Below are 24,159 nucleotides of genomic sequence, written 5' to 3'. Positions count from 1 at the left end.
AATTTTAGTTGTTTTATTAATTTGGATCCAAATTTAATTAAAATTTTACTATGGTCCCTGAATTTAATTAAAATATCAATTTAATCTTTGTAATTTTACTATTGCTAGAGTTATGGTTCAAGTTAATTAGGCAAATAATGAGAACAAAGATGAAAGTAATCCATTTCCCATAACCCATAGACAATGACGGTCCAAGGTTGGCTAAAAGATGGCATTATGCAAATATGAGTGGTCCTAAGCCATTCATGCACCTTTATATTTGTATTATTGTATATACATTTAAAATAAATCTATGTATTAATCACTAAATCATATCAAATTAATTAATATAAATTCTATTTCCATATTATCATAACATTAAACTATAATAAATGGATCGGACTAAAAACTAGATTAATTGAATCGAGAATCGACAGCTGAACCAATTGATTCTGAAAACCTTGATTTGTATCACAAAATATTTTGAGGAGTGAACTACAAGAAAAAAAAAACAGCTGATTGTTCATCGGCCGAAGGGCATGAATGTCAATTCAGAGGGTGTCAAAATTTCGTAAATATGTAGGGGAGAGAGGGTCAAAAGCTAAAGTCATTTTAGAAAAATAGAGAGGGTGGTCAAATAGACGATCAAGTTGCTGAATAGTAAGCTGAAGGACAGGATGGTCATTTAATTAACCCGACTCCAAATAAAAGTAATAATAGTAATCCATTTATCTGAGAAATATAAGGCTAAATTGTAACTCATAGGTCCTGACTAAACCTAGACGGTTAAATATTATATTTATAAATTATTTTTATATTTAAAACAATAGTAAAATTTATATAATAATATAATACGAAATTAACTACAAGAAAGATTTATATGATATATATATATATACATATATTAAAAAATTGTATAAAAACATATATATAACAAAATATCAGTAATATAAATACCAAGAAGTAGCAAAAATATATGTCACAAAAGTATAACTAAAGTTATAAAGATATACAATGATACAAAAACAGAGTAGATGATCTTCCTTATGATAAGTCCGTTAGTCTATGGTCTGCTATTATCTGAAAATGTTAAAATTTACATAATGAGCAAAAAAAACCCAGTATGATCCTTACAGTGTATAAAAACATACAAATAAAATACTTTAGTAAAAAAATAGTTCATCAAACATATTTTTAAAATATGAACAATATCCCCAACCGATCACCATAGTGTGTAGATTCCCCAGAACCATACACCCACTTGTACACTCGGTAAGAGCCTCATACATATAGCATAAGGAGTGCTGTAAGGACTTATTTTGTGCACAAAGCAGAGGAGTCTGAGGTAAGGTCTTACAAGTTATAGACTATGCCTTATATACTTCCTCCAATAATACCCCAAGTAGTAATAAACATGTATGTATTCAAGTGAAAATATTCAAAAAATAGTAATGTAACACTATCAAGAAACACACTTGTATCAGTCTTAGTAGTCTGATAGGGAAACCTACTACTGAGTATGTCGATCACGATTAACGACAACACTAGATCTTAAGAATCGAAAAATCTATATCGGAATCTTAATATGAATAATAATATCTATTTAAACAATTTACAAAATATACGAGTAACTCTCGAAGAACTCAGATTGAGCGGATCTGACGGACGGGAAGCATCGGATCTAGTCGACCTTTGGTTGGGGGAAACATGATTACCAAGCTCGGTTCATAGCGGTGAACGGTGGAGAGCTCGATTTCGTAACATCAAAAGCTTGATCTTTCTCACCCCCTCACACGCCGACGACAACAGAGACAAGATGAATACCAGTAAACTCAGGACGACGTAAGAAACACGATGGTATGAGAGATGTCGAAAACGAAACAACGATCGACGACGAAACATCGATTAAATATTTCCTACTAAAAGAGGAAATGTTGAAGAGAGAGAGGAGAAGGGTTTAAACTTTTTGAAATGGAAAATTTCTTATTTTTGGGCTTTTAAACCAATATTTGAAGAAAATGGTATAATTACACTATTAGGTACTCCAATTTTAGTTGTTTTATTAATTTGGATCCAAATTTAATTAAAATTTTACTATGGTCCCTGAATTTAATTAAAATATCAATTTAATCTTTGTAATTTTACTATTGCTAGAGTTATGGTTCAAGTTAATTAGGCAAATAATGAGAACAAAGATGAAAGTAATCCATTTCCCATAACCCATAGACAATGACGGTCCAAGGTTGGCTAAAAGATGGCATTATGCAAATATGAGTGGTCCTAAGCCATTCATGCACCTTTATATTTGTATTATTGTATATACATTTAAAATAAATCTATGTATTAATCACTAAATCATATCAAATTAATTAATATAAATTCTATTTCCATATTATCATAACATTAAACTATAATAAATGGATCGGACTAAAAACTAGATTAATTGAATCGAGAATCGACAGCTGAACCAATTGATTCTGAAAACCTTGATTTGTATCACAAAATATTTTGAGGAGTGAACTACAAGAAAAAAAAAACAGCTGATTGATCATCGGCCGAAGGGCATGAATGTCAATTCAGTGGGTGCCAAAATTTCGTAAATATTTAGGGGAGAGAGGGTCAAAAGCTAAAGTCATTTTAGAAAAACAGAATAGAGGGTGGTCAAATAGACGATCAAGTTGCTGGAATAGTAAGCCGAAGGACAGGATAATCATTTAATTAACCTGACTTGACTGCAAATAATAATAATCCATTTATCTGAAAAATATAAGGGTAAATTGTTCAGACAATCCCTCAATTATAATATATTTATAATTAAACACCCGATTATAACAAATATAAAAAAACCATTGACTAATCCAAGGTCATAAAATGATTCATTATTAAAAATTAATAGAAGTATGCCTTGAATGTTAACATATTGACTTCAAAATTTTATAATAATTACTAAATTGCACACAATATTCATGTGATATTAAGAAATAAATAATTTTAAAATTATTAGAAAGTTAAAACTATGACATTAGATCCCTAAAAAATAAACCTTAAAAATAAAAAGGAAAAAGAATTTCGTTTAAGTAAAATTTCGTAGATTAAACTCCGACAATTTTCTAACCAATTTTAATGGCGGAGACATTGATTGGAAAGGGAAGCAGTACATTACCAGAATCACATCGGTCTGATGGCGAATGTCGTAGATCTAACCAATTTTAATGGTGGAAACATTGATTGAAAAAGCGGAGCAGATGTTCTCAAGATTATTGACTGTCGAAGCTGACAGTTAGCGTGGTGGTCGTCACAATGATCCACTAATTTAATCTGTCGGTTTTTCATATTTGTATGAAGAATACACAAAGAAAGATATGCTAGATATAGAAAGAAAACCATACAAATAAATGAAATGAAGCTTAAGTCTTTTATATCCGTCCAAAACGACGTCGTTTTGATGTAAGATGTAGAATATGTATTGATTTAATTTGTAGACTGGACGTTCAACTTTTAACGGAAATAAAACATTATGTAACTTTTAATTAATCAAATGATTATTTTATAAATTTTTTAAAAATTGAAAGATGCAACTAAAAAGTACACTATAATTGATGGGCTATATAAATGTAGAATGCATGGTGTTTCTAAGTTGATATATCTTTTTAGCGTTTAGTTAAAGGAAATATGGTGGAGTTTCACTTCAAATATATATACGAAATTCAACCCGCTTTAAAAAAATAAAAAAATATAAACACAAGTAGAATATAGTAGCAGAGAAAAACAGAGGAGGGGGATAGATTCATAAAACTAAAAATAGGGATAATCGAGATTTGAGATTCCACAGCCAAAATTTTTCAGAAATGGATCAGATTTTGAACAAGGTGGGCTCCTATTGGCTGGGCCAGAAGGCCAACAAGGAGATCGATTCCGTCGGCGATGACCTCAACGTATGCTTTTCCTTCACTTCCTCTTCAATTTCTCAGTTCAATTTTCTTTACTAATAGAATCAATTTTGATCTATGCGGATTACTTGATTATTACACAGTTTCTTCTGCTTTGTTACCTGAAATTTTAACATACGAGTGATTGAAAATCTTTTTTTTTGGTCTGTTTGGCTTCCAATTCTGTGCTAAATTTCATATTTTTATATAGTATTTAACGCGATTTATTAGAAAATTGGGAGAAACGCAGTCTTTTGTAATGTTAAAAACAATATAGTTCATCTAAGAATTCTTTGGTCATTATGAAGAAGAATGTTATAGTATCGTTTTATGTTTTCTCCAAATGCTGCAAATCTGGTATGTGGATGAATACCCTTGAGTTCTACATGTCTATCTTTTCTTATTCACATTCTTCAATCTAACATCATCTTCCCTCTGTTCTAATCAGTCATTATCCACCAGTATTGAAGGAGGAGCCAAATGGTTGGTTAATAAAATCAAAGGTTTGACATTCTATTGCAGAGCCCTTTTCTTCTATTTTCTTTTGTTAGTGTTTAACGTGGTATAAATAACTATTCTATGCTATTCAGAAGGATAAAATGTGTATTCAGTTCATTGCTTGTGCTTTATACAACTGACATATAATATTAGCTGCTGAATGTAAACCTGTAAGGAACATATGCTAACCATTAGTCTCTAATCTGTTTTGGGATACTTAGTGGCCGCTGCAAAAAAAAAAATCTTTAACGTTTCATTAAATAGTTATTGTGGCCTCTATCCTTTTTTCGAGCATCTTGGCTCCGAACGTTTCAATTTGGGACAAAAAGACTCCTTTGCTGATAGAACTCGTTAGTCAACAAATGGTTAATGCCCTAATCAAACGTTAGGGGCATTTTTACCCTAAAATGAAGCGTTAGGCGTAAAATGCTCCAAAAGAAAAAAAAATAGAGGTCAAAGTGACTATTTAGTCGAACGTTAGGAGTGTTTTTTGACATTATGCCATTTGATAATACCTGAGCCCTGCTTGGGACGAAGGGTGGAAATTAGTGAGGATAGAAATTTTTTTAATCCAATGGTTAAACTACAAAGTAAGAAAGGGGTTATGAATCCTAACCAATTGATTAACAAATTTTCCGTCCATACCAAGCAAAGCCAATAGAAAGCTTATAGCATTTTCCCATGGTTAACCCTAATTTCAATAGATATTGATTGTAAAAAATGAACACATTGGTCCTTATAATAACTTTAACATCACTACCTAACGTTCAATTTCAAACATTCCCATGAAGACTTCTGTATGTGGGTTGGGGTATTAATGGTGTTAACTTGGAGTATGTGGACTTATTATCGACACTTTATTTGATACAAGAGTATGCTGTAGTTCCTAGTGACTTCCCTCCCCCCCCCCAAAAAAAAAAAAATCATCATCGGTACTAATATTTGGTTTTTACAGGAAAAATGCAAAAGCCGTTGCCTGAGCTGTTAAAAGAGTATAACCTGCCGATAGGAATCTTCCCTCGTGATGCGACAAACTATGAATTCAATGAAGAGACTGGGAAGCTCACTGTTTTTATTCCAGCTATATGTGAAGTGGGATATAAGGACTCATCTGTTCTGCGCTTCTTCACCACCGTGACCGGGTATCTGGAGAAAGGAAAACTGGCTGATATAGAGGGAATGAAGACGAAGGTGATTGTATGGGTAAAAGTAACCAGCGTCATATGTGAAGGATCAAAGCTCCGTGTCACAGCTGGAATGAAGAAAAGCCGGAGTAGAGAGGCGTACGAGGTTTCGAGGGATGGAGTAAGTGTAGATAAGTTTTGAAGTGATTAGAATCTTCATACATTTGTATCCATAATAATAAGTTTTAGTATTCAAAATCAAGTGCAAAGACTGGTTGTCTAGGTCTTTATGGTTTTGATATTGTGGTAAGACTTTATTATGTTGCCAATGCAGCGAACCTGGTGTATAAAGATCTTTTATATGGTTAGTATATATGAATTCACAACTTGAGAAACTGAAGGATTTATTGAGGGAAAGTGTTCAAATTGTGCATATTCTTAGAGACAAGTCCACTGAATTTTCCATGTGTGAAATGTTATTGGTTTGATTTGAGGCGATGAAGCTGAGAAATCTCTACACTTGGTTTCTTTAGCCAACTTAGTATTATAGCCGGTGTTTAGCCGTTGGAAAAAGGACTTTGATGCTTCGTAAGTAGACCAACAGATTGCAGCAGCCGGCGCATGGAAGAGCGTCCTCGGAATCCATCCCTCATTAGCCCCCTGTATCCATCCTTCTTCATTATCGTTTCAATAACATTCCCGATTGAACTGCTTGAAAATTTATCGCAGCCGCAAACTCCCTGGTTGTTCAACATCAACCCATTGACAGAACCAGTATATCAATATTTCCAAGTTGGGTAAAAGGGTGGAAAAAGGAGTAATTATCATTAAACAAGTGTTTACCTGACACTGCAACTGGGTTTTAACAACATCAAGCGGGGTTGTAACGGCAGCAGCTAGGGCTCCTGCACCGGCACCGGCGGTGGCATGAACTATCAACCTCTCATTATTGACTGTATCGGGCGACATGTCCATCAACTCCCTCTTTGCTGCCTCGTATGTGGCGAAGTGAACCGCAGTGAACGGTGCGTTCATAATGACGGTAGTTCTATACGAAGCGTAGAAGGCTCCGATCCCCTCTTCCGTCACGACCCTCCGCATACAATCCGCCACACCTTTGTATGGACTACTCTTCAGCTGGAGTCTCTGCTTCACCATATCCATAGGAGTGAACACCGCGTCACTCGTTACGGTGGCTACCACGCCGGAAGCGGCATGAGCCATCGAGTTATTAGGGTTGCCACGGGACAAAACTTGCTTAGATAGCTCGTAAACGGAGAAGTATACTGCATGTGCGGGTCCTGCGCCGAGCCCCATTGCTGCTATGCCACGGTAAAGTATGGAAGGACCTTCGAGCTTTAAGATGGAACCGAGGGTTTGACAAACACCGAAGGGTTGGATCGAGCATGGAGCACCGAGAGCTTGCATGCGTGTCTTGAGTGTGTCGAGAGGAAACATGGCCATGTGCTCGACGGTGCCGGCTATGGAGCCAGCGATCATGAACTGCCAAAAGTGGAGGCCATCATGGGTTGGCGATTGGGAAAGTGAGACTTCGGGGTGGAAGTCTGGAGGAGGTGCTGCCCGGTACGGAGGAGAAGCCTCGGTGGCCATTGTTGAAGACAATGGTGACAAACAAGAGCTGCTTGGGTACGAATATATAATCAAAGTGCGGGCAGGGAATTTGAGATCGCTTTCGGGTTGAATGAAGTAGTTGTGCTGGGAATTATTTACTTTCTAATATCTTTGTTTGAAAATTAAAAAGAAAAAAAAGGAAGGAATATATAAATGAAAATTTAGAAGATTTTTATTTATTGGAGGTAGCTATCCAAGGGGAGAGAATCGAATTGGAGATATAGAGAAATTTGGAGCTTTCATGCACGTTTTACCATCATTATTCTATACTAGTATAAATAACTTCATTGATATAGTTATTATCATCAGATATAATAAGCTGTGAATTCAAATATATTTATTAGTAAAAATTTAATTATAATTAAAATTTTGGTATAAACTAATATTCCCTGTAATTCTATTGAATTTTTAATTAATTATTTATGAAGTTGGACGATGGTATGATAGGGAGGGAAGATAATCAACTTCATCCACTAGAGAGTATGGACAGAGAGTATATATGCTCAACTTTTTTGGGTCATTTAGTTGAAAATAATAACTTTGTTCTGCCACCACTTTCTTCATGACAAGACTTGAAGAACCCTTTTATGTTAATCCCATGTACCATCATTTATGTACATGGGTGTCATACTCATTGTATGTAGGGAGGTTCTGGTGTGAAGCTGATTAATATACGATTAAAAAATAATATAACTGGTATTAATGATACTAACTGAACCAGTACTCAATTGAATAGCACTATATATTTTGGAAGTATAATAAATATACTATTAACAAACAGGTACATATTTTACAAGCGAAAATTTTAATCATCGGTTCACAGCTTATAGTGACGGACGTATGTGTTGTTCAGAGTGGAAACGTGTTCATCTTAAAATGTGAATTTTCTTTATATTAATTGTATGTTTTTATTGATAGTGACCACTCAAAAATTTTATTTTTGTTGATCTCATATGAATTTTTTTTGCTATTAATATAAATGATAAATTACATAAATGATCCCCCTACCACAAGACATTACTTTATTTAGTCTTTGACTATTAAAAGTTATAAAATGGTCCCCCGACTATTCATATATTCTAAACTCATCATTTTCTGTTAAAAAATTGGCAACCGTTTGAGATGGACTTTAAGCTGTTGACTGATAAATGATAAAATATGATCCCAAAATCATTTTAGCTATATTTTGTGGATTGAATCTCTATTTACATTATGTCATCAAGTCAGTGTTTAAAAATTATGCTGGTGAGCCAGTGCTTGAAAGCAACGATGATACCAATAAACATCATTAAAATACGATTTTATCGTATCTCAGTCAACAAGTTAACACCTAACTCAGACGAACATCAATTTTTTAACGGAAAAGGATGATTTTGGAACATATGAATAGTAAAATGACCATTTTATAATTTTTAATAATCGATAGACTAAACAAAATAACTTCTTATAGTGACCATTTTGTAATTTTTAATAGTTAAGGGACTTAATAAAAAAACACCTTATAATTGAGAAAGAATTTGTATATTTTATCATACTTTAAATGTGTTTACTGTTAAAAATAATTTTGGATCTGTCACTTAAAAATATTATTAGTTTATTGTGCTGATGATAGTAGAGAAGCCATGCGCTATCCACAAGCCTGCCCTGCCCTGCACTCTAATTCTAATTCTAATTCTATTCTACAGGAAATGAAATTATAAAAATTTAAAAAATAAGAATTTTTAAAAGAAACAACCGTATCTCGAGTTATAGTCGCGTGGTGTCCATAAGCCGGTCCCTAAAAGTTAGCCAAAAGCTTAAATGGAGATGCTCTGCATTTGTCTTCGTCTGCCTCTTGAGCTCCAAGTGTAATATGCAATGTTCTCTGCTTTGTGTGACTGCTTGATTCTTTGCGTGACTGATCACTGGACATTTTTGGTCATTCAATGTTGATCAATTCAATTCAAGTAGTCAATGCATATCACCTCAACGTTTATCCATGAATAATATATCTCATCAATACTTAAGCACACAATATATTTATATCTCATCAATACTTAAGCACACAATATATTAACTATAATTTTTTTTATAAATATTTTTATAAAAGAACTTTAAATATTATTATATTTATAAAAAAAATCCCTAATTTCTTTAAAATTGTATTAAAAAAACTCAAATCCCTAAAAATCCCTAAAAGCAACCCTAAACCCTAATCTTAACATTACCGACGCAATTGTCGGCCACGACTGTCGTTGCCTCCGTCACTCTTGTCATCTCCTTTGTTAGTCGTTGTCTCCCTTTCCGTTGCAAGCATCGTTGGGTCGCTTGGGTATCGTGATTTCGTCGTTTGGAGTTCGGCTCGTCATTCTCTTCATTGGTTGTTCTTCGTGGTTTATGGGTTTTCGTGTTTAGTTGTTCATTAGGTGGAGGTCTGGTCTAAGATGACGGCGGCGATAGGCGTGGATATAGGGATTGGAATTAGGTTTTTAAAATTTTGGAGATCTTTTAAAATTTTTGAAATTTTAGGTTTTTTTAAAATATAATTTTAAAATTTTCAAAATTACCTAAATACGACACATGCCACTTAACACAATATTTTAACGACCATCTAAAGTGGTAACATTTGTAACGTTAGACACCTGTATTGATTAAAAAAAAAGTTTAAGTACCACTTTGAGAAAAACAATATAGTTTGAGCACTTTTTACGTTAAACCTTTAATATAAACATATCACGTCAGAAATAAACATCGTTAATTAAATAAATAATAATTTTAATTTAAAATAATTGTCTTGATGTCTATTATCTTTTAAATATACAATTTGTTCGGCCCAATACATCAGGCCCCCCAAAAACTCAACTTAGCCCTCATTGGATTAGCCTATACCCAAAGTAAAACAAACTGGATAGGCTCAAGTATACCCATTCGATCAATAACAAAAATCACTTTTTAAAATCTCTTAATCAATCTTATCTCCAATGATGACGGATAAAGTTTGGATCATTTCAACTCTGGTTGATAATTTGATTGCAGATTTGATAAGATCAAAGAGGATTATGAAACAAAATATTCCAAATAATTTTATTAAAAAAGACATGAATTTAAACTAAAGTAACAAAATAATAAAAAGAAGTAAAATTAAAATAATAAGAAAAATAAGACAGATATGACAATTCCCCTTCTAAGATCTCATCTTAAAGAGGACGTGTGCTTGGATTTAAAACACCTAATCCTCTAAGTATCTCGTCCTTGTATCAACACAACATCTATACCAATATCCACAATTTATTATAAATTATTAAGATGAAAATTTAATATATATATTAAGAATAATAAATATATAATTTGATGACATGCTAAAGATGGGAGAGAATCTTCTGGGCTAAAATTTCCACAAAAAGACTATTCAATCGGATAGACCATGAGTTTGCCACACGCCTGCTTACGTGTGTCGACAATAAAACCCTAAATTTTAAATCCATAAATTCATAGACTTTTAGAAAACCCTCGATTCATAAACTTTGACGAGTTGGTGAGAATTCGATAAATTCATAGACTTCTAGAAAAATCCACTTGGCTTTAATAATACATATCATATTTTGAATGTTTGATTTTTTTTTAAATGTTTGTTACAAAAATGATCTTAAAAAAATAATTTTTAAAGTATGAAATATATACTTTGATAAAAAAAAATTAAACACCTAAAGTTAATGTAAAAATATTATTGAAACATTTATTTTTAATTAAATCAACAATAAATAAATATTTTTTTGTTGACCTTTCGACTCTAAGGTTTCGCCTTGACTAATCCGGACCGACCCGCGCACACACATGGTTTTGGTGAGTGACTCTCCCAACTGGAATTTTCTGCATACATAAGAACCCGAACTCAAAATCTTACTTAAACGATATCAAATTAGGGTCTGTTTGTTTGCCTGTAATTAGTTTTCCGGAAAATGAATTACTGGAATTTGAATTACTGGAAAATGAATTACTGGAATTTGAATTCTGGAAAATGAATTACATTTCTAGAAAACATCTGGAAAACGTTTTATGATGTTTGGAAGATGTTATTTAAACATTTTTTTCCACTAGTTGAAGAGTTTTTTAAAAATTATTTATTACAAATATTAAATATAATAAATAATATTATTTCTCATAAAACTTAATATTATTATTTTAAAATATTAAAATAATTTATTTATTATTAAATATTTTTTATAATTTTATTAATAAAAATATTAATATTGGTATATTTTAGTGAAATAAAATATTATAAATTATATTAATTATTTATTAAAGTAATAGTGTTATATTATAATTTAAAAATATTAATTAGAATATTTTAAATATCTTTACTAGTATATGTTTTAAATATATAAATAATATTATTCATTATTAAATATATAAAAAAATTTATTATATATTATTAAAATAAAAAATATAATATCTTATATTATTATAATATAATTGATTATATTATTAAACTAAAAATATAATATTATATTATTATAAATATTAATAAATATATTTTAAATATTTTAATAATTAATATTTTGATGAAAATGATATTAAAATATTTTATTAATATTAAATTCATAAAATAAAATTATTTTGAGTATTTTTGTTTTGAAGTGAAAAGTTCGGAAAATGAATCCGTAAGTCATCTTACAGAAAACACAAAGGAAATTCTGTTACTAGAAAAATGAATTACGTTCCGGAAAACGAATTACGTGAAATAAAAACGAAAAAACATTTTCCGAAAAATGAATTACATTAAACAAATACGAAATTTCGAGGAAAACCAATTCTGTAATTAATTTTACGGCAAACAAAGACACCCTTACTTACTATTAGAAATAAACCCTTGTTAATAACAATAAATAAATATTTAATATACTCATAGCTAGGGATGGCAATGGGTCGGGTCGGGTCGGGTTTTTGGGCCACCCGACCCGACCCGAGAAGAAAGGGTTCTCCACCCGTGACCGACCCGACCCGACCCGACCCGAATATATGACTTAGAAACCCGACCCGACCCGACCCGACCCGAAATAAAAAAAAAAATTAATTCAATGAAAACAGTGACTTAATTGAAAAAAATTATATATGGAGGGATATTATTGTAATTATCCCTAAATATATAAGATAAAATTATATATATTTTTCGGGTCGGGTCGGGTCGAATTTTTTTTACCCTAAACCCGACCCGACCCGACCCAAACAGTGCATTTTAAAAAAAACCCGATCAGACCCGACCCGAACCCGATTTTTTTTAAAAAAAATCCGACCCGATCGAGTTGGATCGGATCGGAACCCGTCGAATTCGGGTTGAGTTGCCATCCCTACTCATAGCATATAATTTTTAAAAAAGATAACAAGGATGGCAATGTGGAAAGAATCTACGGGAGATAAAAATTCCGCAAAAGCATATTCCATTGGATAGACCACGGGTTCTCCACACGCCTGCTTACGTGTGTCAACCTCGATCGTCCACCTGATTTCCAATCCCACGGTCCACAACGAACCCCGTTCATTCCAGACTCTTGTAACAGTGACAGCTCCCCTCCCGATCTTTCTTCTATATATCCCATCCCTTTCCCTGCAATCGCAACTCACCCGCCATCTTTCTTCATTTCTTAGATTGCTCCTCAAAGTATTTCACTTCTTTCAATTCAATCCTTGAAAAGCAATGCTTCTGAGATCAGTTTCATCCCTGTATGCCCAACCCAAGAATGGGGATAATCTAATTTGTTCCCTTCGGGGTTCCTCTGTTTTTCCTTCTTCATCCACCCTGAGTTTTCCTTTTGAAAAACGTGCAAGGGCTTTGGGTGTTTATGCATCCATAGGAAGCGATAATTCTGCACTTACAGGGGTACTATTCCAGCCCTTTGAAGAGGTGAAGAAGGAGGAACTCGATATTCCCATCGCCCCTGATCGTTCACTTGCTCGACAGAAATACGCCGACGACTGTGAATCCGCCATCAACGAGCAAATCAAGTGAGTTTTTGTTCTTTGTTTTACCTTTTTAATCCATCTTGTTGTAGTGTTTCATTTTGTTAACGGGTTTTTGTTTATCTTGTTTTACAGTGTGGAATACAATGTTTCCTACGTGTACCACTCGATGTACGCTTACTTCGACAGAGACAACGTTGCTCTCAAAGGCTTAGCCAAGTAAGAACGAACATCCCTAAATTTTCATTTTTTGTAGAACTGTAGGCGATGATGGATCTTTGATATGGTTGCAATCAGATTTTTCAAGGAATCCAGTGAAGAAGAAAGAGAGCATGCGGAGAAGCTGATGGAATATCAGGTTTTCTTTTGATTTCTAGTTAGTTTAGGTTAGTATCACCTTCATTTGAGAGCAGCTGATACAAATTTTCAACTGTTTGATTAGAACATACGAGGAGGAAGAGTAAAACTACACTCTATTCTGACACCGCCATCAGAGTTTGAACATTATGAGAAGGGAGATGCACTATATGGTCAGTCACTGTTCCCTTTTCTGCCATTTCTTAATCGATTCATGGTTGAAAATATCTCATACTTCCTGCTATTTCTTAATGAGTTCAGCTATGGAACTAGCATTGTCGTTGGAGAAGCTGACAAACGAGAAGCTTTTGAACCTGCACAATGTAATACTACTTGTTCCCAAACTTACAGCCATACCATAGCCGTAGATGAAGTGTTTGAATCCACAACTAATCTGTTGGTCTTACTTCATTGATGAATAACAGGTGGCCCAGCAAAACAATGACGCTCAGATGGCAGATTTCGTCGAAAGCGAGTTTTTAACCGAGCAGGTCAGCTCAACCCTTAGCTTTCATTCATATCTGAAACGAAAAAGATCTTTCGAACGACCCCGGTTTCTAAGTTTATGAAGTTTATAGGTTGAAGCCATTAAGAAGATATCGGAATATGTTTCTCAACTGAGGCGGGTCGGAAAAGGACATGGTAAGCTGTGAAAGCTATATGTTTCATCTTGTTATGTCATCAGCATTCCGTCCATAATATCTTTGGGTCAATGGTTGAACTATTAGTTATAACCGAGTGCAATTGGTTTTCAGGTGTCTGGCACTTCGATCAAATGCTCCTCAATGAGGGGGCGTGATGCTGTATGATCGACATCTAAATGCTGGGTCTTTTCGTTGCTCAAGTGCTTCAGAGATGTTCTACCATATATATGAGGAAATAAAGTGTTGTTGAAGGATATCTATATCTACATCATTGTAATACTTCTTAGATTTGGAATGTAAGAGGAAATAAAAAGCTTTATTTTTGGTTAACTTCATTTTACTGTGTAACTTATTAAGTGGAGGAAAAATGTTTAGTGATGCATGTAAGGCTCATTTGAAACTTGGCGTTTTAGAAACCATTTGCATTCCCCACAGAGATTGTACGTTGACATACATATATTAATCATATAAAATTTATATATATATAAATAAAATTTCAGGATGAGTTCATACCTGCCCTAAATGTAACGTACATCGGCCGCGGGGTATTGTCTAGAGGGAGATTTTCCTTCGTTGGGAGCGAGAAATCTCATCGTGGAAGCTGATGCAAAGTGGGTGATCGAAACTCTAAAGAAGAGGGTGGACGACATCCAAAAGGAGATGAATTTCAAGGACTGTAAAGAGTTAAGAAAAGAGGGATAGATAATTGAAATCAAACATATCTGGAGAAAAGAGAGTCGATATGTTGGTCGTCTCTCTAACATGGCGTTCGAGAAAGAGGAGGGGGGTGGGGGGGTTATACATTCTGACCAACCCACCGAAGGAATTATGGCTCTGCTACAGAAGATATTGAAGGCGAAGGAGTTGTAAGATGGTAGGCTGCAAAACGTAGCCGTTTCTATTGTACCGAAAGAAAGAAAGGAACAACTTGTAGACTGGAAAAAACGAGCTATTTGTTTCTTGCTAATGACGAGTAACGGTGTCCAAAATGTCAAATCTTGCAGGCTTACTTCATGATAATTAGTAGCTTTTGGCCTAATAAATCACATATTATGAGAACGTGAGTAAATATAAATATAATATGGTTTAAGAGATAACTAGTAGGAAGCAAGACAACAAAGTCTAAGATGATGTGTGGAAGAGTGGAGCAAAGAAAATTTAGTCTGGCATTCACACGTGACAACTATTTTGATTACATTTCAATGAAGTGGCCAAAGATAAGATACCACAAAAAGCTTGTTGAATTGGATAAGCCACGAGCTCGCCACACTCCTGCTCAACCATGTTCGACCACCTAATTTCATATCCCACGGTCCAAAACGATCCCCACCATCTCCCCAACTCTATAAATCACTTTTCAACGATAAGTGATAGAATTATGAAGGGATTACATAAAGTTTACAGGTTGAAGCCATTAAGAAGATATCAAAACATGTTTCTTAACTGAGGCGAGTCGGAAAAGGACATGGTATGAAGCTCCTCGTATCACCTTCATCTTTCGGTTTCCTATGTCATCTGGTATTCCATTCATAAAATCATTGTAATTACTTATAATAACCGAGTGTTATTTTGCTTCAAATATGAGTGAATACTCGGTTGAGTCAAGTCAGAAACTTTCTAATTAAGTAAATTAGTCTTATTTCACAACTCAAATTTTATTCGAATCGATTTAGGTTATTCAAATTTCTATTTAAATTTAATTGTAAATATTTATAATATTATAGTACAAATTAATTTCAATTTAAACGGTTTTCTATAATCATATATATTATACATACATACATATATATATATATCATTCAAAATTGAAAAACTCAACTCGAACTTGAAAATCTATATACTAATTACTAAAAATTCAAAATTACTCACATCATCTGAATTCTATTTTATAACTCAAATTTTATTTAAATTTTTTTCTGAATCAAATCTAGTTTATAAAATTATGAATCAAATCAAGAGGACTCAATTTGACCAAATGCTCATCCACGAGGGGGAGTGATGCTGTATGATCCACATCTAAAAGTTGTAACTTTTTGTTGTTTTAGTGCTTCAGAGATGTACTACATATATACGCTCAACAAATATGTAACGATAAATTACTGTTATAGGAATCTATCTACCTATATGTCATTGTAGCATCCTTTTAGCTTTGCCAATAAATACATGTTTTTAGTTACCCAAAAACTAAGGGGAGCGTCATTTCATTATGCGGCTCAACATCCGGAGGAAAAATGAACAACATAAACTGCAAGAAAAAAGTCCTGAAAATTTTACTCATAACAGAAAACAAGCAATCTATCAACTCCAGAATAAACTACAGCAGCAAAACATATCTGGATATCTTAATGCTAATGCTTAAGCAGCATTTTGGCCTGAAAGCCTCTTCCTAGCTTCCTCAATGATGGATAGCTTGATACCCTTGCCCTTGGGAAGGGTTACCCATGGCTTTGTTCCTTTTCCAATGGTGAAGACGTTGCCCAAACGAGTTGCAAACTCGTGCCCAGCAGCATCTTGAACATGGATAGTCTCAAAGCTACCCTTGTGCTTCTCCCTGTTCTTAATCACTCCAACACGGCCTCTGTTCCTTCCTCCAGTCACCATGACAACATTTCCAACATCAAACTTGATGAAATCAACAATTTTGTTGCTCTCAAGGTCCAGCTTGATGGTGTCATTAGCCTTGATAAGAGGATCTGGGTAGCGGATAGTACGCCCATCATATGTATTGAGGTATGGAATACCTTTCTGGCCAAATTGGACAGATCGAACCTTGCACAGCTTAAACTGCAGAACAGAAAAAATGAACAATATTGTTATACGTACAGGGTGAAGAAGGTAGGAATGCTTGACCGTTATATATTCCAAATGCTTGACTGCTATAGATCAAACCTTGGTTTCATCACCCGTGATGGCATGAAGACGGAAACGTCCTTTGGTGTCATAAAGGAGACGGAAGTCCTCATTAGTTTTAGGAATGGACACAACATCTGGAAGTAGGTGATCAACTATGTTACACAAGACTTCAACAGAATAATCTCAGAAAGGCAGAGAGAAAGGAGGCATATCCTAAAATGTGGAGCACTTAAAGCTAATCCAGGAACAATCCAAGAGCTCAAGATCACATGCCAATGAATATTGCCCAACGCATCATGTACTTTCATAAATTATAATAAAAGAGTTAAGTCAACGAGACTAGTGAAGACGAAGAATGGATTTTAGGATCCTAAAGCCATAGAAATCGGAGTAACCAAACCAAATACATACCGTTCAATTAAAGACTGTGTATCAACAGAACCAACTCAATCTAAGAATATCGAGAGAGGGCACATACCCATGAAACCAGCAGGATAGGTCTTATCTGTCCGAACCTTCCCATCCACCATAACATGCCTCTGCATGAGAATAGCAATAACTTCTCTGTATGTGAGAGCATACTTCAATCTGTTTCGCAGAATGAGAATTAGTGGCAAGCATTCCCTGGATTTGTGTGGTCCAGATGATGGCTTTGGAGCCTGCATAATAGGATTATAAGAAAAGAAAATTTAAAGTGGAATAGATGTATCGAGGAGGAGATAAGAAAAGATGAAACTGCAGTAAAATGGTATGGAAGAAAAAGTATCAAGGCAAAAACATACAAAGGCACCACCCAGCTTGTCAAGCATCCAATGCCTAGGGGCATTGAGCCTCTTCAAATGTTTCTTCAACCCTCTAGCCTGTACCACCAAGGAAAATAAAACGCGTTAACGAAGCTCAAATGTTCTACTCTTTCAACGCAGAATTTTTTTAAAGCAATTCCAAATCAACAACGGCAAGACCGCAAATTAACAGATTAGAAAGTTAAACTAATATAATAAGATTTAAACAATCTAGCAATTTAGAAAATGCTACACAGTGAAACAAGACGATAGAATTTATCTAAGATTCCATTACAAAAGCTGATAATTATATATCAATTATCACTTAAGAGAGGCGTAGATACCAGATCTGATTATGGACAATGCAAATCACAGAAGAACAATGAACCAAATTTTTCATAGACATGGCAGGACTACTTCATTTGTTCAGAACTTAAAAAAAAGCCGAAGAATAATCAAATGGAAGAAGATAAAAAGAGTGAATGTGCATCATAACTCGTCAAAATACCAAAGATAAAGGGAAAGAAGAAGCTAACCATCCTGATGAAATGCTGTTGATTTAGCTCTTGAAAGAAGATGGTGCGAGGGGCTAGCAGAAAACCCTAGAGACTTAATGCTTCACATTCTTTATACTGACGAGGATTGGGCTCTTTATAAAATTATGTTTTTGGCCCATACAATTGGGCTCCTCCCAAAATGCTCGATTACTTTTGTGCGTGTTTATAATTTAATAATAGGATAATTATTTGGTACATTTATGTGGATGATTTTTTAGATATAAAAACACGTAATTAATATATTCAAATATTCTTTATACGAGAGTTATTTTTGTTTTTTATGGTTAAATTGGATATCGTTATGACCAACTAAGGTGGTATTTATTTGTTATTATATTGATCTTTCCTGTTTTAAACCTTTCGATTGGATTTTTAATTGTGATTAGCATTAGTAGATAATTTTTCACGTCGCTTGCTTTTGATTTTCGGTTTGTCGATGGTTTTTCAACAACTTGATCTCTTATTGTACTTCGTTTGCTAATGCGGTCAGATCTCTTCGTATATATCTTTTGTTCGGATTTATTTATTTAAGTTCCTTGTATGATCCTTGTTTGATATTAAGTGATTAATTTTCTTGTATTAATGATTATAGGAAAATATCCTTATTATGTATTTAGTTTACGGTTCTGATTGTAATCTTATATTGTAATTTGAGCATTTTTTATTTTTTAATAAAATTAACCACTTCTGTAAAAAAAAATATTCTTATATATATTCAATTTACCAAAAAATATGTCTATATATTTTTTGGGTGAACATTCAATTGAATCAAGTCGAGTGAAAAATTTTAAGATAATCGGATTTACGAGTGCTATTTTATCAGTCAAGTTCTATTAATTGAGGTTAATTCAAGTCGAATATATTTGTTTGAATTCATGTCCAAATTTAAATATAATTATTTGTAATATTATGATATTGATTGATATTTTTTCACGTTATTTTTCACGCTTGTAAGTAGGATTTGTAATGTTATTTAAATAAATCAAATATCATCTAAAATTATATGATATATTTATAATGTTATTTTTTAAAGAATAGATTTTGAGAATAAAGTATTGATGGGAGTATAGAGTAATTAGGAATTGATGGAAAAATGAATTTATAAAGAATTACAATTGAAGGATCAAATTAAATAAAATATAATATTAGTAGTCTAAATTGAAAAGGAAGAATTTTATTATCAAAAATAAGAATTGAAGTTACGTATGTATTATATAGAGGATCACGTGGTTCAAATTTGACCAAATGGACTTAAAATGAAGAAAGAATTAAAGAAACAAAGAAATCATATAAATTTGAGGGACAAAATTGAAAAAGATGTTAAAATTAGAAATTGAAGTAAAATAGGTATTCTATAATGATCGAGGAACATGAGGTTCAAAATTGGTAAGAAATTTGACTTAAAACGAAGGAGGAACAAGAAAAAAAATCAAGGACAAAATCACAAAACATTCAAATTTTATTAGTCAAAGACCAAAATAATATTATTTTAATTTTTTATTTTCCAAACTTTACAAATTTGAACTCAAAACTTAAGCTTATATTTGGAACTGATTCAAATAACATAAAATAAAAAATAATATTTTTTAATATTAAATCGAAATTTGCTTCATCTATACACAAATGTAAAAAATTGTAGACTTTATTGCTTAAAAAATGAAAAGCCAGACCTAATTTTTGGTTACATGGATAACTTGGATGTGAGTACTAAATAAGAATATTCATGATAAAAGCCATGTGCTGCACAACTCTGCAGCAACCAAATATTCCAATTACATAATGACTACTTATTAGCATATAATCATATCTTTACTCAAATATTTTCATGAAAATACTAAACCCCAGACATTTAAATATACAATGCTTAATTAACTATGGATTATATTTCACAAATTCTATCATTTATCTCTACATCAAAAGCAGTAAAACAGAAAAGAAAGGAAGGTATCTGCAAAAGGAATGCAGAGAGAAGAAGCTGAAACAGGAAAAAAAAAATTGTACATGAACACAAAATCTAATCTAAAACTAGCATTCGGCTCTGGTGTCGAAACCAGCTCTTTGAATCCCGGTTTTCGTTCATGCTCGAGAGTTCGTACTTGCTACAATGTACAGACATTCTGGTTTTTATAGAATTTCAACACAAAAAATCCTATAGTTCTGTGTACATGAAGTTTAGCATTAATTTCTCCAAGAGGAGACTCTGACTAGTGTAATGCCTCTCCACTCTAAGGCTAACTCGTTATCAGAATCCCCTCCAATGGTCACCTCGTATAAATTATCCCCGTCTCTCACTATTTCTTGAGCTTCGAGTAACCTCTCCGAGCCTACCCTGAAGCCCTTGATTGCGTTGCCTGCATCGAAATGCTGAGTTTCGTTCATCTCCTTCCACTGTTGCAGCCACGCTTGACCACATATATTAGGTCCTACAAACAGACACTCCATTGCCATTCTTGCTTGCAGCAGGTGCTTTGCGAAGCCGGATTCCATTGATTCTAAAACAGCTTGGTAGTGCGTCAATTGGTCATCGAAGAATGTGGCGAATTCCGAGCAGTCTTTCGGTTTTTCATAAGCGTATCCATCACCAAATGTTATAATCCCCTTGTGTCTTGAAACGTAGTCTTTAGCTATGTTTAGAAACTCGTTTACGATCGTCCTGCTCCGGCGTTTTCCGATCCCTACTGTGCAATTAAAGGCCAACCATTCTCGATTGCCGCCTCGTTTCTTAATCTTCAGCTCATTCACCAAATCATGGATTCCCATTTCTTCCACTTTCAAGTTTACACCAAAAGACCTGGCATGGTCGCAAAGTTGCCTCATTCTGTCCTCAAATCTGCACGGAAACCGATCGATGTCTTCGTCTCCGCAACATATCGATGTCAGTCTCATCGACTTGTGTTTCGATGCCATTGCCTCGATGACCGGAGGCCACTGAATTCCCTCACTGATGTCGAAATCGACAATGTGAAGCATGTCTGCATCATTCGGCATGGCTTCAAGGATTGCCGAATTGGAAGCAAAATGTGCAAATCTCCAATATGGAAACATCTGATAGAACACCCTGAGAGCCGCCTCAAAGTTCTTGCTAGACTCTTGAATAAGGTAATCACTTCCATATTGTTGAACGTCTCGACATAAACCGAATGCAACCCTTTCCCAAGTTTCACCGACCGGACTCGCTCTCTCGCAGACGGACCTTAGGATCACCTCGGCCAGCTCCGACTGGTTTTTCTCTATAGCTTCTGCATACGCCTTGAGAAGATGAAACACGCTCAATTGAGTATCGATCTGCATGGCATCACCGGGCAGAGTAAGCGTCGATCCTTCACTCGATCTCATCGATGCACTGGGGCTGTCAAATTCTCGACTTGGAGACGACAATGCTTCACTCTCATCCAAACAATTGTATATATCGTCGATCCCATCGATCAGCATGGACTCAAGCCCCTCCAACGGGTCCTGGAACTGATCATTACATGGGAAAATTGAAGAGAAATGGGAAATTTCAGAGGACTGATCAAAATGGAAACCCATATTAAGGCCAGCGTAGGACTGATCAATGGTTGAATTCAAGAAGCTCTCGAATGTCCATGAAAGTGGAAAATTATCTGATTGCATCATCTTTGGATGATGGAAGATGCTGTTTCAGGTTGAGATTTGACTGCCAGTTCATAGTTTTTGAGTATATATAAAGTGAAGAAACAGCATGAAAAAGAAGATAAGAAAAGGACATTTTAATAAAATAATGAACTTCCAATCATTATAGAGTTTTATTCTTCCAAGGTTCCATGTTGGATCGTCTTCCTTGCTTGGCATCTTCCATTGCATTATTATTATTGAATTAATATCTGATATATTGACGTTATATATTCCTATCTTATTATTATTTTAATATAATCCATCATATTTATAATTTTTTATTTGATGAGGAGTAATCGGAGAGGAAAGTAACCTTCATTAAAAAATAAAGCGATGACAATGGCTTATGGGTAGATATAATAAAATCCTTGAAGATATCAACATATTTTATTCGAATTTAAGGAAGAAGAAGCAATTAAATTACCAGGTTGCAGGAAGTGTTGAAAAATTCTTGAGAATGTCTCTTTCACTTAAATTACTTATTATGAAGGTTACATTACTTGGGTTCTTTCCGTGTCTCATTTATTTATATATATACTATGGTAATGTAGCTTTAGCATCCAATCTCATGTGAATATATTTAGTTAATAAGAAATTTTGATAGTTAGTTATTTAGTTATTTTTATTTAAAAAAATATTATTTTGATTTAAAATAAAACACTAATGATTAAAGTATTTAAAAAATTAAATAAAAATGACTATTTGATCAAATGATTTTAAAAATACATTAGTTAAATTTAAGGACAAAGTTACATAAAAAAATAAAAGGTTTTTAGTCTCTTTAAAATTTTTGATCTAATAACATTTTAGATTTATATTAGTTTAAAGTTAATTAAATTAAATTTTATCTCTCTGTTTTTTAAGACTAAATATATAATAAATTCATTTTTTATCAATAGGAGGTAATTATAAGATAATATTTATTTAAAAGGTTCTCAATCATTTGAGAATAAACACTCATATGTCCCTATGGATATATTTTATACTCGAACTTAAAATCTCCATTATGATATTTGATTTTTTTTTTAATTAAATTCTGATAATTTCATCTTGAGTTAACTTCTAATTAATTGCCTTAATTTAAGGAACCACCTGGAAAAAAAACTTTCAACCCATTCCAAGACTTTGATGAATATTTATTTAATTTTATTCCTTTTCTCAGATTCTTTAAGGAAATAGGGCCGGTGGCATGGTGACAAAATGTGGATGATTTATCTTTTAAGTTCGTGATGGTTAAAGTTTTGAATTTTAGTCGGTGTTTCAATCATGCAATGTTTATTTTATTTTAATATTTTAACTATAATATTAAAAATATGGTAATTGCCGGCTTAGCTTCAAGTTTTGTTTTTGTTTTCTTTAGGCATGTAAATGAATTGAACGTTCAGCGAACCGTTCATGAACCGTGCGACGGGAAGTTCGTTTATGTTCGTTTATTTATTAAATGAACGAACATGAACAAGATTTTGCGTTTATTTAATTAAATGAACGAACACGAGCAAATGGTTAGTTCGTTCATTTACGTTCGTGAACGTTCGATTATAAGTTCGTTTATGTTCGTTCATTTATGTTCGAACAGATGTCAAGTTGAATATGTTACCAATATTATTGAAGTTGTTTGGATTTCAAGAAGATTGTTTTGTTGAACAAATTAACTTTAAGACTTTATTACGTTCATATAACTTATTTATGATTTACGTATGTTTTTGTCGTATTCGAATAAATTAACTCTAAAGTTGCAGGTTATATTAAAGAATTTTAAGTTTTTTATTCTTGTTGTTTACTTTTTTTTTACATTCATTTGTTGTGTTCGAATAAGTTTGTTTTGTGTGTTTGTGTTGTTCGTTTACGTTTATTTATTATGTTCGTTCGTTTTTGTTCGTTTACGTTCGTTTATCATTTAAATGAATGAACATGAACAAGTTATATACCTTAATGAACGAACATGAACAAAAAAAAAATTGTTCATTTATGTTCGTGTTCGTTTATGTTTGTTTATTTATTAAATGAACGAACATTAACATTCCTCCGATCATGTGCGTTTGGTTCGTTTACAAGACTAGTTTTCTTACGTATTTCCTTCACTTCTTTTTAGCGAAGAATGAAGGTTAAAACACACTCTAATAATACCTTATACTACTCTTTACCCTTTCGGATACTAATCCTCTTACTTTTTGTTTTTTAAAATGTAGTGCCTCAATCTTTTAGAAATTTGAAGTCTAATTGTTATCTTT

The 24,159-nt window shown here is 33.3% G+C and overlaps 4 protein-coding genes, 1 long non-coding RNA gene and 1 pseudogene across 8 annotated transcripts; 2 read left to right on the top strand and 4 right to left on the bottom strand.

Annotated features, from left to right (window-relative positions):
- The first annotated feature begins 3,741 nt into the window (after positions 1-3,741).
- Positions 3,742-5,734, top strand: LOC120204550 (uncharacterized protein At5g01610-like). Its single transcript, XM_039204610.1, has 3 exons — positions 3,742-3,914; positions 4,357-4,411; positions 5,362-5,734. Exons 1-3 carry the CDS (start codon positions 3,828-3,830, stop codon positions 5,730-5,732), a joined length of 513 nt encoding a protein of 170 aa, XP_039060541.1. The 5' UTR covers positions 3,742-3,827; the 3' UTR covers positions 5,733-5,734.
- Positions 5,735-5,953: 219 nt separating this feature from the next.
- Positions 5,954-7,198, bottom strand: LOC120204544 (annotated as a pseudogene).
- Positions 7,199-12,764: 5,566 nt separating this feature from the next.
- On the top strand, positions 12,765-16,164 carry LOC120204548 (ferritin-4, chloroplastic-like). Of its 4 annotated transcripts, none has more exons than XM_039204605.1 (9): positions 12,766-13,144; positions 13,235-13,318; positions 13,397-13,457; positions 13,542-13,629; positions 13,718-13,779; positions 13,882-13,947; positions 14,035-14,098; positions 14,212-14,222; positions 16,067-16,162. In XM_039204605.1, the coding sequence occupies exons 1-9, from the start codon at positions 12,837-12,839 to the stop codon at positions 16,097-16,099; spliced, it is 777 nt and encodes a 258-aa protein (XP_039060536.1). In that variant the 5' UTR covers positions 12,766-12,836; the 3' UTR covers positions 16,100-16,162. The 4 variants fall into 4 exon arrangements, with proteins under 4 accessions (XP_039060537.1, XP_039060536.1, XP_039060535.1 ...); XM_039204604.1 differs by having other exon boundaries at positions 12,767-13,144; positions 14,212-14,267; positions 16,110-16,164; XM_039204603.1 differs by lacking the exon at positions 16,067-16,162 and having other exon boundaries at positions 12,768-13,144; positions 14,212-14,349.
- LOC120204551 lies at positions 13,833-16,175 on the bottom strand. The gene is made up of 2 exons (XR_005523950.1): positions 16,063-16,175; positions 13,833-14,103 (listed from the first exon to the last, which is right to left on the bottom strand). It is a non-coding gene; the product is annotated as an uncharacterized LOC120204551 (long non-coding RNA).
- A 171-nt stretch (positions 16,176-16,346) lies between these two features.
- On the bottom strand, positions 16,347-18,351 carry LOC120204546 (40S ribosomal protein S4-like). Its single transcript, XM_039204602.1, has 5 exons — positions 18,272-18,351; positions 17,736-17,813; positions 17,432-17,612; positions 16,990-17,087; positions 16,347-16,884 (listed from the first exon to the last, which is right to left on the bottom strand). Exons 1-5 carry the CDS (start codon positions 18,272-18,274, stop codon positions 16,456-16,458), a joined length of 789 nt encoding a protein of 262 aa, XP_039060533.1. The 5' UTR covers positions 18,275-18,351; the 3' UTR covers positions 16,347-16,455.
- Positions 18,352-20,395: 2,044 nt separating this feature from the next.
- LOC120204542 (protein NODULATION SIGNALING PATHWAY 2-like) lies at positions 20,396-21,876 on the bottom strand. The gene is made up of 2 exons (XM_039204597.1): positions 21,843-21,876; positions 20,396-21,812 (listed from the first exon to the last, which is right to left on the bottom strand). The coding sequence occupies exon 2, from the start codon at positions 21,722-21,724 to the stop codon at positions 20,471-20,473; it is 1,254 nt and encodes a 417-aa protein (XP_039060528.1). The 5' UTR covers positions 21,725-21,812; positions 21,843-21,876; the 3' UTR covers positions 20,396-20,470.
- Positions 21,877-24,159: the final 2,283 nt, after the last annotated feature.

Source organism: Hibiscus syriacus, unplaced genomic scaffold (genome assembly GCF_006381635.1).
Source record: "Hibiscus syriacus cultivar Baekdansim isolate YM2019G1 unplaced genomic scaffold, ASM638163v2 tig00011079_pilon, whole genome shotgun sequence".
NCBI classification, from domain to species: domain Eukaryota; kingdom Viridiplantae; phylum Streptophyta; class Magnoliopsida; order Malvales; family Malvaceae; genus Hibiscus; species Hibiscus syriacus.
This window is presented reverse-complemented; position numbering and strand designations above follow the sequence as displayed.

What these genes read in the sequence shown, in the direction of transcription:
- LOC120204542 (XM_039204597.1), bottom strand. Translation starts at nt 21,724, where the DNA reads ATGCTGATCGATGGGATCGACGATATATACAATTGTTTGGATGAGAGT.
- LOC120204546 (XM_039204602.1), bottom strand. An exon ending in ACAAGCTGGGTGGTGCCTTT is followed by an intron (nt 17,613 to 17,735) that starts GTATGTTTTTGC and finishes CCTATTATGCAG; the next exon opens with GCTCCAAAGCCATCATCTGG. An exon ending in TCACGGGTGATGAAACCAAG is followed by an intron (nt 16,885 to 16,989) that starts GTTTGATCTATA and finishes TCTGTTCTGCAG; the next exon opens with TTTAAGCTGTGCAAGGTTCG.
- LOC120204548 (XM_039204604.1), top strand. Translation starts at nt 12,837, where the DNA reads ATGCTTCTGAGATCAGTTTCATCCCTGTATGCCCAACCCAAGAATGGG. An exon ending in AGCTTTTGAACCTGCACAAT is followed by an intron (nt 13,780 to 13,881) that starts GTAATACTACTT and finishes GATGAATAACAG; the next exon opens with GTGGCCCAGCAAAACAATGA. An exon ending in GCGGGTCGGAAAAGGACATG is followed by an intron (nt 14,099 to 14,211) that starts GTAAGCTGTGAA and finishes ATTGGTTTTCAG; the next exon opens with GTGTCTGGCACTTCGATCAA.
- LOC120204550 (XM_039204610.1), top strand. Translation starts at nt 3,828, where the DNA reads ATGGATCAGATTTTGAACAAGGTGGGCTCCTATTGGCTGGGCCAGAAG. An exon ending in CCGTCGGCGATGACCTCAAC is followed by an intron (nt 3,915 to 4,356) that starts GTATGCTTTTCC and finishes TGTTCTAATCAG; the next exon opens with TCATTATCCACCAGTATTGA. An exon ending in GTTGGTTAATAAAATCAAAG is followed by an intron (nt 4,412 to 5,361) that starts GTTTGACATTCT and finishes TGGTTTTTACAG; the next exon opens with GAAAAATGCAAAAGCCGTTG.